This window comes from Siphateles boraxobius, unplaced genomic scaffold (assembly GCF_051911475.1).
Source record: "Siphateles boraxobius isolate OS27281-9 unplaced genomic scaffold, OSU_SipBor_1 12, whole genome shotgun sequence".
In the NCBI taxonomy this organism is placed as follows: Eukaryota; Metazoa; Chordata; class Actinopteri; order Cypriniformes; family Leuciscidae; genus Siphateles; species Siphateles boraxobius.
This window is the reverse complement of record NW_027508722.1, coordinates 13,705,336-13,721,899: the sequence shown is the minus strand read 5'-3', so window position 1 is coordinate 13,721,899 and position 16,564 is coordinate 13,705,336. Positions and strand designations below refer to the sequence as shown.

The 16,564-nt window shown below is 37.2% G+C and overlaps 2 protein-coding genes across 6 annotated transcripts in view; one reads left to right on the top strand and one right to left on the bottom strand.

The window, feature by feature from the left end:
• Positions 1-16,564, top strand: part of arhgef5 (Rho guanine nucleotide exchange factor (GEF) 5) — a 186,953-nt gene that overhangs the window by 14,498 nt on the left and 155,891 nt on the right. For 4 of the 5 annotated variants that reach the window (XM_077208381.1, XM_077208372.1, XM_077208355.1 and 1 more), the window contains one exon: positions 1,810-2,885. The exons of the other annotated variant lie outside the window; for it this stretch is intronic. In XM_077208381.1, coding sequence (XP_077064496.1) covers positions 1,810-1,946 — 137 coding nt within the window. In that variant the 3' untranslated portion in view covers positions 1,947-2,885. Of the gene's footprint in view, positions 1-1,809; positions 2,886-16,564 lie in introns of those variants that run through there. 5 annotated transcript variants of the gene reach the window in all.
• Positions 2,874-16,532, bottom strand: ccdc106a (coiled-coil domain containing 106a). Its single transcript, XM_077208713.1, has 9 exons — positions 16,346-16,532; positions 15,810-15,888; positions 15,592-15,693; positions 13,839-14,024; positions 12,554-12,604; positions 11,794-12,024; positions 9,094-9,300; positions 8,694-8,997; positions 2,874-7,115 (listed from the first exon to the last, which is right to left on the bottom strand). Exons 2-9 carry the CDS (start codon positions 15,862-15,864, stop codon positions 7,091-7,093), a joined length of 1,161 nt encoding a protein of 386 aa, XP_077064828.1. The 5' UTR covers positions 15,865-15,888; positions 16,346-16,532; the 3' UTR covers positions 2,874-7,090.

Sequence of the window (16,564 nt, the reverse complement as noted above, 5' to 3'; positions counted from 1 at the left end):
ATTGAGCTAAAAGGTAGTCAAAGTACAGCAAGAGCGATTTGAAATCATACACCGATCGGTCTGTGCAGCACCGCTTCAAGTCGAACAGACCTAAATTCTGCAGGACAGTGGCCCTCCTGGACCAGAGCTGGCCATCCCTGCTCTAACGGGATGGTGAATTGAATCAGGCATGTGTGATTAAGGCAGTGGGTTTCAATCCTGCACTGTGTTCGACATCACCCTTAAATAATATACTCTTAAATAAGCCACTATTTGAGGGAACAGCCATTTGTGTGGATGTTATCAAGTGCATTCGTTCAGTCCCACAATGCAACAGAATAACGAGACAGAGAATACCCATAATGCACTGTAAGGGTTGCGCCGAATGAATTCCGGGGTCTCGCCAGAATATGGTGCCCGCCGGTGAATCATCCATCCAACCATTTTCTAAACCGCTGGTTTAATGTGGCTACAGCGTAATATCATAATATAATCCGGGTATAACATTTTTAAATTGTTTACTTAAAGTCTGAATACAGATTTTCTATGTCAGAGTTCATGATAAATCTATTTATTATCATTACTACCATTAAACAGCAAGCACAAACTATGCAAAAGCGGCAGCCCTAAGTGTCCAAATTTGCTCACTGGTTTTCATTCACTCCAATATTAGTGGAGTAATGTAGGGAATAGTGAATGAGGGTATATGGGGCGATATTGAACACAGCTCCTGGGGTCCCATCACATTTTGTTGTTACCCTTATTTAACACCTGATTCAGATCATCAGCTCATTAGGCAAAAATAAGTAATTACTTCACAACCGTCAAAAAAAGTATGTTTTTATAGTATGAATGTGTGTTAGTCATTATCATGTGACCTACCAGCGTCATTTACGTCGCTTCACTGCCATTTATAAGTCCTCTCCCATGGCCTCATGGGATAGTAAAGTGTCTTCAGAACCTCACCGGTAGTAGGTCATCCGGTAACTCTTTTATGCTGCACATTAGTGGTGGTTGAGGAGATTCCCCATTCCATTGAAAGCGCTTTGAGGTCCCAGAAAAAGCACTATATAAATGTAACAAATTAACAAATTATTATTATTATGAGTGCTATGAATTCGAACACTTCTTTAGTCACATACTGTATGCGATTTCGGGTGCAGCTCTCGATTAGCTAGTTCAGGAGTGTTTAATCAGGCCCACACACTGTACATGATATAATTGTAGTACTGAATCTGATGAGGTGTCCTGTACAGTGTCACCTGATGGAGTTTGGGTTCCTTGCCACTGCCGCCTTTGGCTTGCTTTGTTAGGGGTTTAAAAGACACTTAAATTAAATACACTTATCCAGCAATATTATCGATTTGACTGTACTGACAATTATCAGCTGAGAACAAAACTGAGCCGAGCTGGATGACAACACTGAATTGAACTCATTTCATAACTGATTAATTTTACGCCGCTATTGAATTGAAATTAATCAACACTGACTTGTTGAATAATATTGTCTTCTGTAGTTGCATTACAGCAGAATTTGTCTATGAGATGATGTTTACGTCATTGCTTGTTATTTATTTTCCTAAGTGAAGCTACTTAGAAACAATGTGTATTGTATAAGCGCAATCTAAACAAGAGACTTGACAGTACTGATAAATGAATTAATACTACATTGAGCATACTGTACGTTTATTCTTAGGAACTACTTCCAAAACCAGTTTCTATTAGACATGCCAGGCATGATGCTAATGTTGTGTTACAAGCAGATTTATTGAATTGCAAATGGATGTTTGACCAAAATTCCTTTAATGGAATTCTCTCCCTTTCCTTCAGGCTGGGTGGAAGGAACCCGTCTGTCAGACAGGCAACGTGGATGGGCCCCCGAGTCTCACCTGGAGACAATAGTCAGCGACAAAACAAGAAAGCGCAACCTGCTGGACACCATGAAAATTGCTACAGCTGCATTGTGAAGCCATGTGTACATTCTTCAAGGTTCTCAGGCAGACTTATTCAACCAGTTTTTAGTGTTACTTTAAAGACCTTCAAGAACTTTGGACTTATGTGGGAAGTTTCTATTTATTTTGTGGATATATTCGAGCTGATGAGGGTGATATGTCCGCACCCATGTCAGGGTACTCCACACCCTGAGAAAGACTCTGGGATGATGCTGAATTGTGCCAACAGAGCTCCTTGGATATGTCAGGATTTCTTGCAAATGGCACAGCCAAATGCAGTACCTGCTCCAAATGAGCATCTATGCAAAGTGTTTTATGTAAGCATCATGTAAAGACGGTCTTATAATTTGGAAGTGGGGTGTCACTCTGGACAGAAAATCAGACCACCGTCCGTTTTCCCCTTTAATGAGTGAGTTTTCTCACTGAGGAGCAAAGACAGCTGGATATAAGAAAGTGGAATCAGTGAGAAATACGATCCTTTTCAACATGGAATATCAGATGTTGCCAAAAGATGCTAAAAGATGCTACAAGGACAAAGATGCTAAAAGGACAAATTTTAACAAATTGTGAACTTTTCCTTCAACAAATTGTGATAATTTTATTCAGGATCATGAATTATACATGGTTACTTAAAATAGGGAGGAACACCCATGGTTATAACAATGTACATAATTTCTACAATGTACATAATATAGTTTTTTAACTTTAAAGCTAAAAGGTATTATCTTTTCAGGGAATAATGCCATACCTGTTCATACAGAGTGGCATATAACTGTAATATGCTTAAAAAAATAAACTGATTACTCATTTCCTGAAAGAACATTTCATAAGTTAAGCAGATGAGATTATCAAGTTTTATCAAGTGCACTTTGATTTTTACTTGTAATTATGCAAGACATCAAGGAATATGGAATCAGAATAAAAAAGTAAAGAGGCACAGGATTCAGTAGGAAATCAAATGTTTTAGTGTCATTTACAATACGCAGAATTAATACAAATTCATTTCATAAATGTTTCTCTCACTATGACAAGAAAAGACCAGACAATAAACAGCTTCTTGGCTACATGGAGAGGGGAAAAAAACATGATAGTGAAAAATGGCTTTACGATCAACTGAACTGTACATGAAATATCCACAAATGATTGGTTCCTGAGGCAAAACTGAAAACCTACTTGAGCCCAGACCCGTAATCAAAGGTTGCAGAGAGTAAAAATGACATTAAAAGTACAAGATACTTTACGATTAGGTTCAATTTGTTAACATTAGTTAATATATTAGGTTTTATGAACTAACAATGGATTTATCATTATGCTTTTTTTATATTTTCAACCTTCTTTAGTGTACTATGGAGCTGATTAAGACGCATCTACAGTAAAATGTGAAAAACAAGGTGTTTTTGAACATTCAAAGCATGAAAACCTATTCTAATAGACAACAAAAACAAAATCAAAACTCTGTAAAAGGGCAAAATAGGTATAAATACACATTAACTAATGTATTATGAGCAAAAATTAACAATGAATAACAGCGTATTCATAAGTTTACATTAATCTTCATTTTTAGTTGGTGACAACTCATGTATTAACTAATGTTAACAAACTGAAACTCAGTGTTCCTGAAAACATTATCTGATTGTAAGGAATAGCAAGATTGTGATTTAAGAATGGTGAGAAACTTGCCATTTTTTATTAGCCACTTGGAGCCATGACTAGTCTAATCTCAAGCTCGCTCCACACTAACAAAAACACAACATGCATCCAGACATCCACAGTAAATTTGACAAACACTCATGAGAGCTTCAGCACCGGGTAAGACAGGAACTCACTGATGCACCTCACACATCATTATCGTCTGCACTATGCGGAACTAGACAAGACCAGAACTATTACCAACTGTTTTAACATGTATCATCACTGATTTACACTATATAAACTTTTCACATGCTGAACAGTCAGTGTCGTCTAATAGGAATCAGGGCTTGATTAAGGGAGACACATGCACAAACACTCCACAAATCAAATCCAATAGGGTTCTAATGAGAACATACAGGTGCCGCTTGTGTAGAGTCGCACAGTGTTAAACCGGGAGGAGTGCATGGGTCTGTGTGTGCACCACATTCTAATAAATCCAACATTTCAAAAGTTGGTAACACATCATCTCTATAGACATTCTGTAGACTTTAAGTAACATTGCCCCTACATGTCACCGAACTATCATTAGAGTATTAGTAGACTGTCTGCTTAATATCTGCTAGAACTTTGTTACGCTCCCCCAACAGACATTCTACGGACTATAAGCAACTTGGCAACTATGTGTCAACTTATTCTATTAAACCTAACCCCTACTTAGGGTTAATAGAATAGGCGGCAGTGGCTCAGTGGTTCATGTAGGTTATCTACAAACCGAAAGGTTGGTGGTTCAATCCCCGGTTCCACCTGACCAAGTGTCGAGGTGTCCATGAGCAAGACACCTAACCCCAACTGCTCCCGACGAGCTGGGTGGCGCCTTGCATGGCTGACACCGCCGTCGGTGAATGAATGTGTGTATGAATGGGTGAATGTGAGGCAACTATGTAAAGCGCTTTGGTGGCCATTCGGTCTGTGAAAGCGCTATATAAATGCAGTCCATTTACCATTTACTTCTACTAACACCCTGGGAGCCTTAGGGCTATTGCACACTGAGTCAGAAATTTTCATATGCGTTTTTTCGTATTCGTGATTTGGTGGCACTGAATTGTCAACAAACCATTCAAACTGCTTGCTACGGATGCAAAAAACGCAGAAAATCGAACCCGATCCGATTTTTTTATGACGGACGAAAGTTTCGTAGAAAGTGTGCAAGTGTGATTGACATAACGTGAGGTCGAATTTTTTTTTTAACGTGCGAAAATTCCGGATGCGAACTTCGGACGTGTGCAATGGCCTTTAGCGCTCAATTCCAATTTATTGCTCAGATCCACTGTTCACATTGGCCAGGTTTCTATTACAGATTTGCACAAAACTTTTGTGATATTATGTCGATAAAAAACTATTGCGAAATAACGGCGTTTCCATTCATCAATGACTGAAACAATGTTTTCCTCTTGCGAGAAGTCATTCCAAAAATCATGGCAACGAATGTTGGTAAGTTTACGCATATCCCAGCCACCGCGCAAGACATTATTTTTAATCGAATGAGACTTAGCCATGTTATCCAAGCATTAATAGCAAGGAAAGCCCCTTATACTTGGGAGCGGCCACGTTTGAGGTGTTTCTGGGTGTTTCTCCCTCATATCTGCTTTGAGGTCTTGATAAATTTTGGCATTTCTTTGTTGTTGAGAATCCAGTATTCCTGTAATTCTTTTGTCTTTTATGAGTTTAACAAAGAACTCAGTCTCGTCTTCTGTCCAAGCATACCGTGCCTTCTTTAAAGAATGAGCGAATTTTACATACGCCATGTGACCTGTAAATGCGGAAAAACTGTTTCCATTGCAGTTCTGTGAAATATTCCTTTTTCGAATTGCCTGAAAAAACACCTCATGCGAGCATAAAAACTTTTTTGCGATATAAGGGCGTTTTTGCTAAATGTACGTGTTTCCATTGGGCGTATTTTCAAATCGCAATTACAATTTGCGCAATTTAAAGGCTAACAGAAACGCAGTTATTGGTGTTTTAAATGTGACCCATATCCAATAGCAATTGAAAAGATCAATTCCATGTGGTTTGTGCTGTTTACACTGTCATGAGAAAAACAGATCTGAGTCACATGTGAACAAAAAAATCAGATTTGGGACAAATTTACCTGCAGTCTGAGCGTAGCCTAATACTGAACGAATAATCGAATGATAGTTAGTTGATGAGTCTCGCATATCCAGATCTTCAGACTGATGGCAGACGGTCTGAGCTCTATCACAGCTTTCATTAGCCAACGACCGCCCAGAGGCCATCTGTCTGACATGTAAAGCAACCAATCACAGTTTGTTTTGTTCCGTGTAATGTTTATGGGTGTGAAAATGTAAAGTCGATGAGGGGGTTTGGCTTCACGGCATCTTTGTTTCCAGGCGGACCATTAAAAAACGCGACACGTTTCCCGGACATCCTGTAGAATTCTACCAACCAGACAACGACTTCGATGACGTGGGCATGATGTCAGAGGTCGACATGTTGGTGTAACTTATAGTCAACAGAATGTCTAAAGGGGACCATCAAAATAAAGTGTAACCCAAAAGTCTTTCAGTATGTCAGGTAAGTGCTATGAGATACAGAGAACAAAAGACACACACTTGGGACCACTGAGGGGGGGGGGGGTTGGGGCTATTAAGTATCATGTTACTTAACCACTTGTTTAACCAACACAAATTAGGTGATGACCATCACTTAGTGTTTTTAAATTTGCTGACATACAAGTGAACCATTTTAAATGAAAATGCGATTCGTAAAATCATCGTACATAACAGATACGCTTGTGTCATATATGGTTGAAAAGGTCTCAAGCAGAATACAACAAGCATATCTGTTTCAGTTAGAGACCAAGTATTAGTATGAAAAAGCGCCACCGACACACGTGCAACCAGTATACACATGATCCTTTTGACCCACAGAAGACACTGCATAGATCACAGAGTGACATGACATGTTTCTAGACTAAAGCTATAGGATTTTTAGGATCCGATTACGTCGCGATTATGAATTTCGCTTAATCCATTATTGACTAGTTGTATCAATTAAATTATTATCGTCAATTAATGGATTGTCGATTAATCGTTAGCATCCCTAGCTTCAACCATAGCAACAATCAATCAGGGGTGCGTTTCCCGACAACAACTTTGGTCGCAAGTTACATCGCTAACAACACAATTTAACGGAGCTAACGATGCTTTTGGGAAACACACCCCTGAACAGATTCTATGAAGTCCATTTTGTGGGTTTGAGAACCAAGTTCTCTTCCAAAAATAGCAAACCTGAAAGCATAAGTGTGCAGCCCAACCGCAGCTGTGAGCATCTAGCTCTATGAGTGAGGAAACAGAGGTAATAATAGTAGACTTGGTTCAGAGCACAGTGAATCTGAACAGCACAATGTGGAGATTGAGATGGTAGATGTGTGTTCTGTGGTACATTAAAATACAGTGAAGGGGTTTCACTGTACAGAAGGATGAGAATCACTCCACTAAGTCTTCCAATTATCGATTATCCGTTCCTTTCAACCTGAAGGAGCATAAAAAAGACAATCCAATGGTCAGTTTTTGTGTGCTTATGAAAGTGTTTGTTAATACAGAATTTTGCACCTCATGTATATGTGAGAATGTGTATTTCTGAATCATTTATAAACTTGTTCTTATCAAAATTGTCACATCAACTTCAAAATGTAACCGTTTTTGTAAGAATGGTTATATGAATGATTTGTACAAATTTATTCTGATCATGTTTGCTGATCAAGAGTAAGACCCACTGATAACAATAAATCTTTCATAAAGCTATTTAAAAATCAGAGGGCAGAAATAGCAACAGTATGAAAAAGTCAGCAAATAGTTAAAAAAAAAAACTAACTAGTGATATACTAATATTTTAGTATCAATATTAGAGTTTATTTCTTTGTCAGTACCTGTTCATATTGGATCTTTATACAATACTGGATTTTTAAATTGTGCATGTTCATTTCCACTACTTTCTTTATTTACATTAATATTAACTTTAAGCGTTGGATGGCAGCAAAGGTAATCTTTAAAAACACAAATTAATAGTAACATGCATCTTTAGCAAATCTCAAAATGAATATTAATTTTTCATACTGTAAATTATAAGCTTATTTGTAACATTTAAAATTTTAGTATGCTATTTTTAATTTATCTAGAAAAAAATATCTGCAATTTCAAACATGAGAACAGTTTTTGGTTTATCGCTATCGGCTGGGTATGTTTTTGATTTTAACTACTTGGGTTATTAATTATGTAAAATGACTATATTAGAAAATGTATAAAAAGGAGATTTTAAGTGTAAAAAGGAAATTTTAAGTGTTACAATAGTCCCTTTTACACATACAGTCTTTACTAGTAAATTACATGTGTGAGCAGGACCTTTAAAATACTATTACCGGTAAATTCCTGGAATAAAGCTGTGTATAAACAAAGAACAAGATTACCGGTATGAGCAGATATGAGGTCAGAACATGCTGATGTAAGAAGTCTGCTTTGGACCAATCATAAAGCTCTGTCGGAATTGTACATCTATATAAACATGCGCTAGACAGACGTCTGACCGTAGCGCTGCATCTCGCGTTTGAGACCTTGCCTTTCATTCCCATTCATCAGCACTGCCACTCTGCAATTACTATTGTGTACTATAGTAACTGCAGTACTATAGTAAATATTATGTGTCGTGTTTTTAAGAGCAAAACTGAGTTCTGTGTGATCATTCCCTCATGCCCGTCACTCAGAAGTAAAACAGTTGCACTTTATTTTAAGGTGCTCTTGTTACACTGTAATTATACACTGAGCGTTAGTAATTAACATGTATTTAGTATATAATTAGCATTTGGTTTAGAGTTAGTTAGCATAATATGCTCTTATTACTATAGTAAGTACATGTAACATGATTTCATGATGTCATGAGTTTACTGGTATCTTAGTAATGATGTGTGGACTCGCCGGTAAAAAGAATGCTGTTGCTTGTGTGAACAGAACATTTGTGCATTACTGTAAAATCTTTCAGGTAATATTACTGTAATTTGTTGTGTGAAAGGGGCTTATGATTGCGAAGCACATGTATGTATGCATGTATTAATACCTGTATGAGATGGGTAGGAGAAGGTTGTTCTTCTTCAGAGCTTGCACTTTGCCGAGAGTCTGTGGGTCGAGGGCGATGTAACAGCGTCGGGCGTAGTCCAGAAGCTTTTCTTTAGACGGGTCAAACTCGCCCACCTCAGCCACCTTCTCTGGAGCCACCAGCAGAAGCTCAGCAATGGGTGTGGTCGAGGCCACCGTATTACGATCGACACCATGGATCTGGAAGGCCTTGGACATATTCTTTAGCCTCTGGTATGTCACCAGGATCTTTTTATAGCGGAACAATACACCTGCTGCGTCTTTCACTGGAACAACAGCAAAAAGAGAAAGAGGAACAAGCCTTCAGAAAGAGAAAAATCACTTGCCGGTCACGTTTCCTCACTCTGAATGCCTACGCTCACCTCTCTGTCTTTCTCTCCCTCTGGCGATTCTGAAAACCCTCCTCCTCTTCAGAGCTGGATGACTGCCGGAGGGTCTTCCCGCTGCGCCGATATTCCGGAGGGACATGCTGTCTGTTATCACATCCTCTCCTGACATCATTTCCTCTTCCTCCAGGTAGCTATCCTCGAGATAGTCATCCTCTTCATCTCCCAGAAGAGAGAGGGATTCTGCGGCAGCACAAGTAGATGTACTTGAGTCAGGCGTCGTAATATATCTTTATTAAATTCATTAAATTGAATAATTGACAGTTAAGATATTTATAATGTTACAAAAGATTTTCAGTTCAAATAAATTCATTTCTTTTGAGCTCTCTCTATCGTTTATAACAAAACAACAGCATAATTGTTTTCAGCATTAATAATAATGAAAAATGTTTCTTGAGCAGCAAATCAGCATATTAGACTTATTTCTGAAGGAACACGTGACACTGAAGACTGGAGTAATGATGCTGAAAATTCAGCATTGCCATCACAGGAATAAACTACATTTAAAATGATTCTTTTTAATTGTAAAATTGTTTACTGTATTTTTGATCAAATAAATGCAACTTAATGAGCATTAAAGACTTCTAAGTGAGCATAAAAATCTTACCGACCTCAATTTTTGAACGGTACTGTATAATATCCTATATTAAAGCAAAATAATAACCATGTCCACTTGACAGATTATTGATTTTGAGTTAATATCATGTAAAATGCGTTAATTACATAATTGTCATTATATGACATACATACAATACAACGCAAATTTTAGACACACCCATTAAATTTTAATATTTTCAGGTGACATTTTAGAAAAAAATATTAATCTCTTAATATTAAATAATATACACGGAGGTATGCCAAAGTAGCCTTCACTATTTCCTTCAATTTCAAAACATTGTTTAAAATAACAATGTTAGTTGTGTATATAAATATATAAAATTTAGATTTTTATTAATATTTTAATTTATTTTTTCAGCTTGAGCCTTACATCAAAAGATTTGATCACCAGACACAAATTCTTCATCATTGATGATCAGACACACAGCAGTGAACCACATCACATTATCTACTAAAATACATTAGATCCAGGGAAATTATGCAGAATGTTGATCGCTGAAATTAAAACAAAAGTAATGAAACTAAATATGTTTTTTTCTTAATTGTAGGCATGAATATTTTAACCACAATGACAATGTAGAGCAAAAACGTTGGAGCTGGGCGATATATTGTGTTTCTACAATATCGATATATTTTTTTTATAAACTATGAATGAGGCGATACCGTTTATATCGATATACAGTAGTTTCCAAGCGCATCTGCTAACCTACATGGTTACATTCACTATATTCCTTTTCATAGCCTTCAATATGAACATTGTTTGTAGGACATCATAGGGCAGGATGTGAAATAACTTTTTTTTTTGAATAAACACATTTCAGGCCACATCCACACGAAGCCAGAGCTTTCCCTATCCGATGTTTTTTTCCCTTGTTCTAAAAAAAAAAATCCGTAAACACGGCGGCATCTCAAGAAATATCTGCGTACACACGAAACCACTGAAACCGACTCAAACCGATGTAGTATATATGCCAGACCAGTACGAGGCTCTGTAATTCTGACACAGATACAAACAGAGAAGAAGACTTGCGCATAAACCTTGCGCGCTGTATACAATAATATTAGGAACAGTAGCTTCTTTTTTTCTTTCTTTTTAACCAAGAACTTTATTGAACAATATGAAAAACCATAAATGGCCTGGTACAAAATAGGAATGAGTCACGATATTCGATCAGTTAGCAGATGCATAAAGCTTGCCACAAAGAACCGGCAAATAGCCTAATCATTATGAATGTGTCAAATATAGCAACGAGACATTTTAATTGTTTATTAAATAAACTAGTGTTTTCTGTGACGATGCCGACTCGCCACCTTCGCAGTATTGTGAAGGTGCCTATAGAGAGAAATGCACACTTCATACGGATTATTAGAGTTGTCTGTTTCTTTTCGTTTTGAATTGTTTTGTTTGAAAGTAGACATTTCAAGCTTAGATATATTTCTGAGTTTCTGTTCATTTATGAGACAAGCTCCAGTCACTACAGTACAGAGAAATTTTATGTCAGAGCGAACGCCGTGTTACCGGTGAGCATGAGGGGCAGAGGTGCGTTTTTTGAATAATAATCAAATAATTCTCAGATATCGTTGAATATTATTTTTGCTTGAAATGCCCATCCCTACAAAATACGAAATGTCTTAATCAGACAAAATACAAGCATCATAGCATAAGATAGAAATATAAATAAATAAAGAAGTAAAATCAAGAAATAAAATAAAATACATGAAAGTAGGCCTAAATAATAAAGAAATAAAAGAGGCTCAGTAGCTTCTGAAGCATGAACTCAAGCAAGTAGTCGCAGTTGTTGTTACTGATTTAGCGCGTCTGACTAATCGACACGTGCGGTGATGACATCATCGTTTCACAAAATATACGGATTGGCCGTACACACGAAAACACAAGGGTGTCGTTTTCAGATTTATCCACCCTTGGACCCGGTTTCAAAAAATAACGGTTCCAGTCTCCCAAAACGCCGGATCCGTTTGGAAGAAACGCCGATCCGTTAAAAAAATTGTACGTATACAGCTAAATGCGTCTCTGTGTGGACAGGGCCTCAGACTCACCTTGCAGTTCATTGAGGGACCTGTTGTTGCTACTGCAGCTGCTGCTGGTGCTGCCGGCACCGTGGCCCTGCAGGAGCGGCTGAGGGTGGGGGGGTCCGAACATGGAACTTATCTGAGCACTGACGGGACCGGGAACAGAGCTCAAGGCCTTGGAGCTGGCTGAAGTCTGTTGGGTTGACCTCTGCTGGAATGATTGACGGTTTGCCGACCGCTGGCTCTCTGCTTGTTGATCTGAAATGTTAATGATTATAGTTGATTCTGATCTTTATATTACAGTAAACACTCTTCTCTTACCGTACACAGAACAGACTTTGGCCAGAAGGGAAAAGGGAACATCTTGTAATTATTAAAGTATGATGTTTTAGTAAGGGTTTATTCATGTTATTATAATGAACTAAAACCAAATCTATTAAAACATTTCTGTTAACTGAAATAAAGCTGAAATAAAGTGTGTATATATATATATATATATATTAGATGAGAAAAATTAAACTACACAAAGCAATAAAATTACTAACTGGAAATAAATAAAAATAAAGACAACAGCACATCAAATTACTAAAAATCAATCAAATTGAAAAATGTAATAATAAACAATTTCAAAATATTACAAAGCTGTAATAGTATATATATATATATATATATATATATATATATATATATATATATATATATATATATATATATATATATATATATACACATATATATAATTTACTAAAATACAAAAATTTACGAAAGTACTAAAATAACACTTTACCCCGATCATTTTCTCTTCTCCTTCTCCAAGAAAAACTCCTGGAATCATTACCTGGAGGGGAAAAGAGAAATTCAATTTTACTCTTTTAGTCCCCTAAATCTTGCTTAATAACCAGCCAGACTTCTGCAGCATATAATTACAAGAAAATGTACATGAACATCTGTTTTACAGGAACACAAACTTAGGTGAAACCTTAGGCTGTTATCAGAAACATTCCACTATTTCTCAAATGACCTTTGACTCAATTCCATTCACAATGTTTTCTTGTGGCTCTACAAGACACCGGTTTCAACTAAAAACAGAAACCTTTTTATGCGTTTTGGCCGTTCATTTACACCTGAAAACGCTGAGGGCCCTTATCGTCTACAATCTAAACTACAAAAAAAGGGAATGTGTGAAAACGTTGACGTGATGCATAAGTGTATTACGTGTTCAGTCTAAAGGCATATAGTGTTTCTTTACAAAGTGGCATCGCCAACTACTGGCCTGGCAGCAGAATTCAGTGTTTTTGCAGATCCATGTAAACGGGGATCATTTTCACAACGTTGCCGTCTGTACGCGAAAAAAAAAAAAGGAAAAACTTTTCAGTTTTTAGTATACTGTTGTTGTGTAAACGCACCCTAAATATCCTCTATTAGCACAGTGTGGGCTCACACTCTAGCTGTGTCCAAATTCAGAGGCTGCATCCTTCAGAGGGCTCATTCGAAGGCCGTTTGTGTCACAGCAGTGCGACGGCTTCTTCAAATGTGGCCTTGAAATGCGTCCTTCGTTTCCTGGGCAATGAAGGATACAACAGATGGATCCTTCAAGGCCTTGCCTACCCCAGAATACATTGCGCGGCAGAGTCGGCAAGATTTTTTTGAGAGAAATTGCTGATTTACACCTTTAAACTGGGTTTCAACTTACTCTAATATTTAATGATAAGAAAAACTTTAAAGTGGTTCAAATGTTGACTTATATCTTACTAAGATGCGATTATATATACATTTTTTTACATAATTTTTGTAAATAACTAGACCAAGGTGAACATATTTAGGCAAGTTGTGAACCCTTTTTTTCCAGACAGTTGAATCCAACTTTCAAAAAAGTAACTGTCACTTATCAACGGTAGCTGTCAAGTTGCTAGGCGACAACAACAATCCTCCGTAGGCTAGACCGTGCCATTTAACAACGCTCGGTTCGACCTTTGTGGGCTTCGAAGGCGTGGCATTTGAGGTCTACGTCCTTTGAAGGATGCAGCCTTTGAATTGGGACACAGCTTCAGTCTCTTCTTTCCTCGTCTCACCATTGCTTTCCTGACTCTTGGTTGAGAAGATGAACCGATCGAGCTGGCAGCGCAGGAAGTCCCGCTCCTCCTCCAGGTCCTCAATGCGCTTCTGCAGCCATGAATTTTTCTCCAGCGAGATCTGCAGTTGTGTCCGCAAGTTAGTGATCAACAGGTATGAGTTGCTCGGTGCTGGCGGATCACTACCTGTATCACAACATAAGCAAATATCATCACACATTGACATAAAGTTCACCCAAAAATGAAAACTCAGTCATCATTTACTCACGCTCATGTTGTTTCAAACCCTTAAGGGTTTATTTTTGGATTTTTTTGTTATTTTCAGAACACAAATGAAGATATTTTAAATTTTCTCTCCTCATTTTTGACCATCCATTTAAAGTCAGAGCAACAAAAACTTTAATACTTTATAACGTACAAAAAGACATAAGAGTAATCCATAGGAATTTAATCCAAGTCTTCAGAAGAGAAACAATTGTGTTATATAATGAAAAGATATTCATATATAAACATTGATAAACGCACATACATAGAGCATATTAAATATGGTAAACAAAGAAGCTCAACTGTGTGTGCTTGATGTGCCAGAACCTATGACATTCAATATTAAAAATCAATATGAGAGAACATTAAAAAATATCTTAATTTGTGTTCCAAAGAACTAAAGATTTAGGGACGGTTCACACAAAGGACAAAAACTATAATGATATCTACATCAATAAAGTTTTAATAATTGTTTAAATCCTGTGAGAATAGGGAAGCCTACACCACAGTTATAAGGATAATGGCAATGAGAAACAATATTGTTGGAATTACTTTTTTTTCCCAGCTAATAAACAATAAAAACATCTACATCCAATCAGAATGCCGCAACAGACGACATAATTGCAGTGTGCAATTATGATGGACAGAACATTATTGTACATTGGTTTGGACACTGGTTTTGGACATTTTATTGCACTGGTTTTATTGTTATAGCCTACAGGTATCATTCTTGGTGTGAATGGGCATTTATAGTTTTGGAACGATATTCAGGTTAGTAAAGGCCCTTAAAAAGATAAATATATTAAATTCCACACCACACACTTTATGATCGCTGCCACTTTAAATCCTCAAACTCTTTAAAGTCAGGTGAATTTTGATGGTGGAAAAAGAATTCTGAAGTGATGAGCGTTTTAACGATCATAAGCATCGTAAACCTTGCAAAGTTTTTTCTATTTCATTTTTTTTTAAATGTATGTACATTTATAACACTATACTTTGTATTATATTACCTTTGCATGAAATTACAAGAAACTATTTAACGGTCTGTGGGAGTGACCGTAAACTTGACATCTTTCTCTTTCAGACTGCGGTTATCAAGATCTCTCTATTTTCTTCCTCTTTTTGAAAGTTGTGAAAACACTATTGTGACTTTTTTCATGTGCTATTTTGGGCAAAGGAAAACACAAAAATATATATATTTAATGTATTCTCTCATTCATTGTTATAGAAGTTTCCCCAACTATGACGACTTCCGCTTCTGAGAAACCCGGAAATGTGAAAAGGGTCAACAATATTGTTTATCTGTGTTGTTATCATTATAGTTATGGTGGACTCTGCTTTTCTTTTAAATGTATGACATTTTTTTTTAATTAATCATGTATTGGTATAGTTAGCGTACTTTGTGTGAACAGTTAAAGGTAAAGTGCATAGTGTACACAGTGGGTGACACAGCTTACAACAAAAAGAAGTGATACTCAACTGAACTGACCATCAAAGTTCTGGTCATTTTGGTTGTAGAAGCCTCCCTGCTGCTCAAAGTTGTTGTCTTCAAAGGGAATGGAGATTTCATAGGCATCCTCATTCTTGGGTGCTGAAGAATGATGATTAAAAACAGGTAGGACGCACATTATTCTTCAGGGAAATGATTCACAGCTCTCAGCTAACGTTAAAAAAAACAACAACTGCGATTAGAGCGCGTGCACTCACTCTGTAACTCTCGGGAACTCGCGTGCTTCCTCGTGGCTGAATCCGCATCATTCATATTTCCGTCTGTTCAGTTTATGATCTGAGTTGAGACACACAGAGAGCGTCTGTCAGCCCAAAATACTCATGACATCTACTTTATTTTCTCTGCAGAGCATCAAATGCAGATGCGAATGCGGCTACATATCACATGATGTAACTTACATGAAATAAATATCTAACGAACTGTCAGATGACCAGCATCTGTCTTCTAAACACGCACACAACATAGTACAACAGTCAGTATCTAACGTTACCATTCCCTTAAACACAAACCATCCACAATCAAAACATTTATAACAACATTACAGGTTATGACATGAGCTGCATTCTTCTTCTTAAAATACTAATCATGGTTAGTGTAGTGATGCATCCATAATGCACCAGTCGTTCTGCATTATGATGACTAGCAAACTGGCTAATCTTTAGACCGTTCCAAGACAGTAAAAACAATTAAGCGCAGTATTTCTGTCACGTGATGACACAAAACATGTACAAACCGTGGCTCGCTCGTGGGCGCGCTTCCCTGTCACGTATTTGAAGCGTGTCTCAGTGCCTATCATCTGTGTGTGTTTGTGACAGAACCAGCTTGCGAACAATAACAAGTAAATTACCCTCAGCAGCAGCACTAAAAACAACGGGAAGGAAGTCACTATTACGACACCTTAAAATCGCCACGTTCAAAATAAAAGCCTATAAGGTGTTTTTTAAAAAAAAGT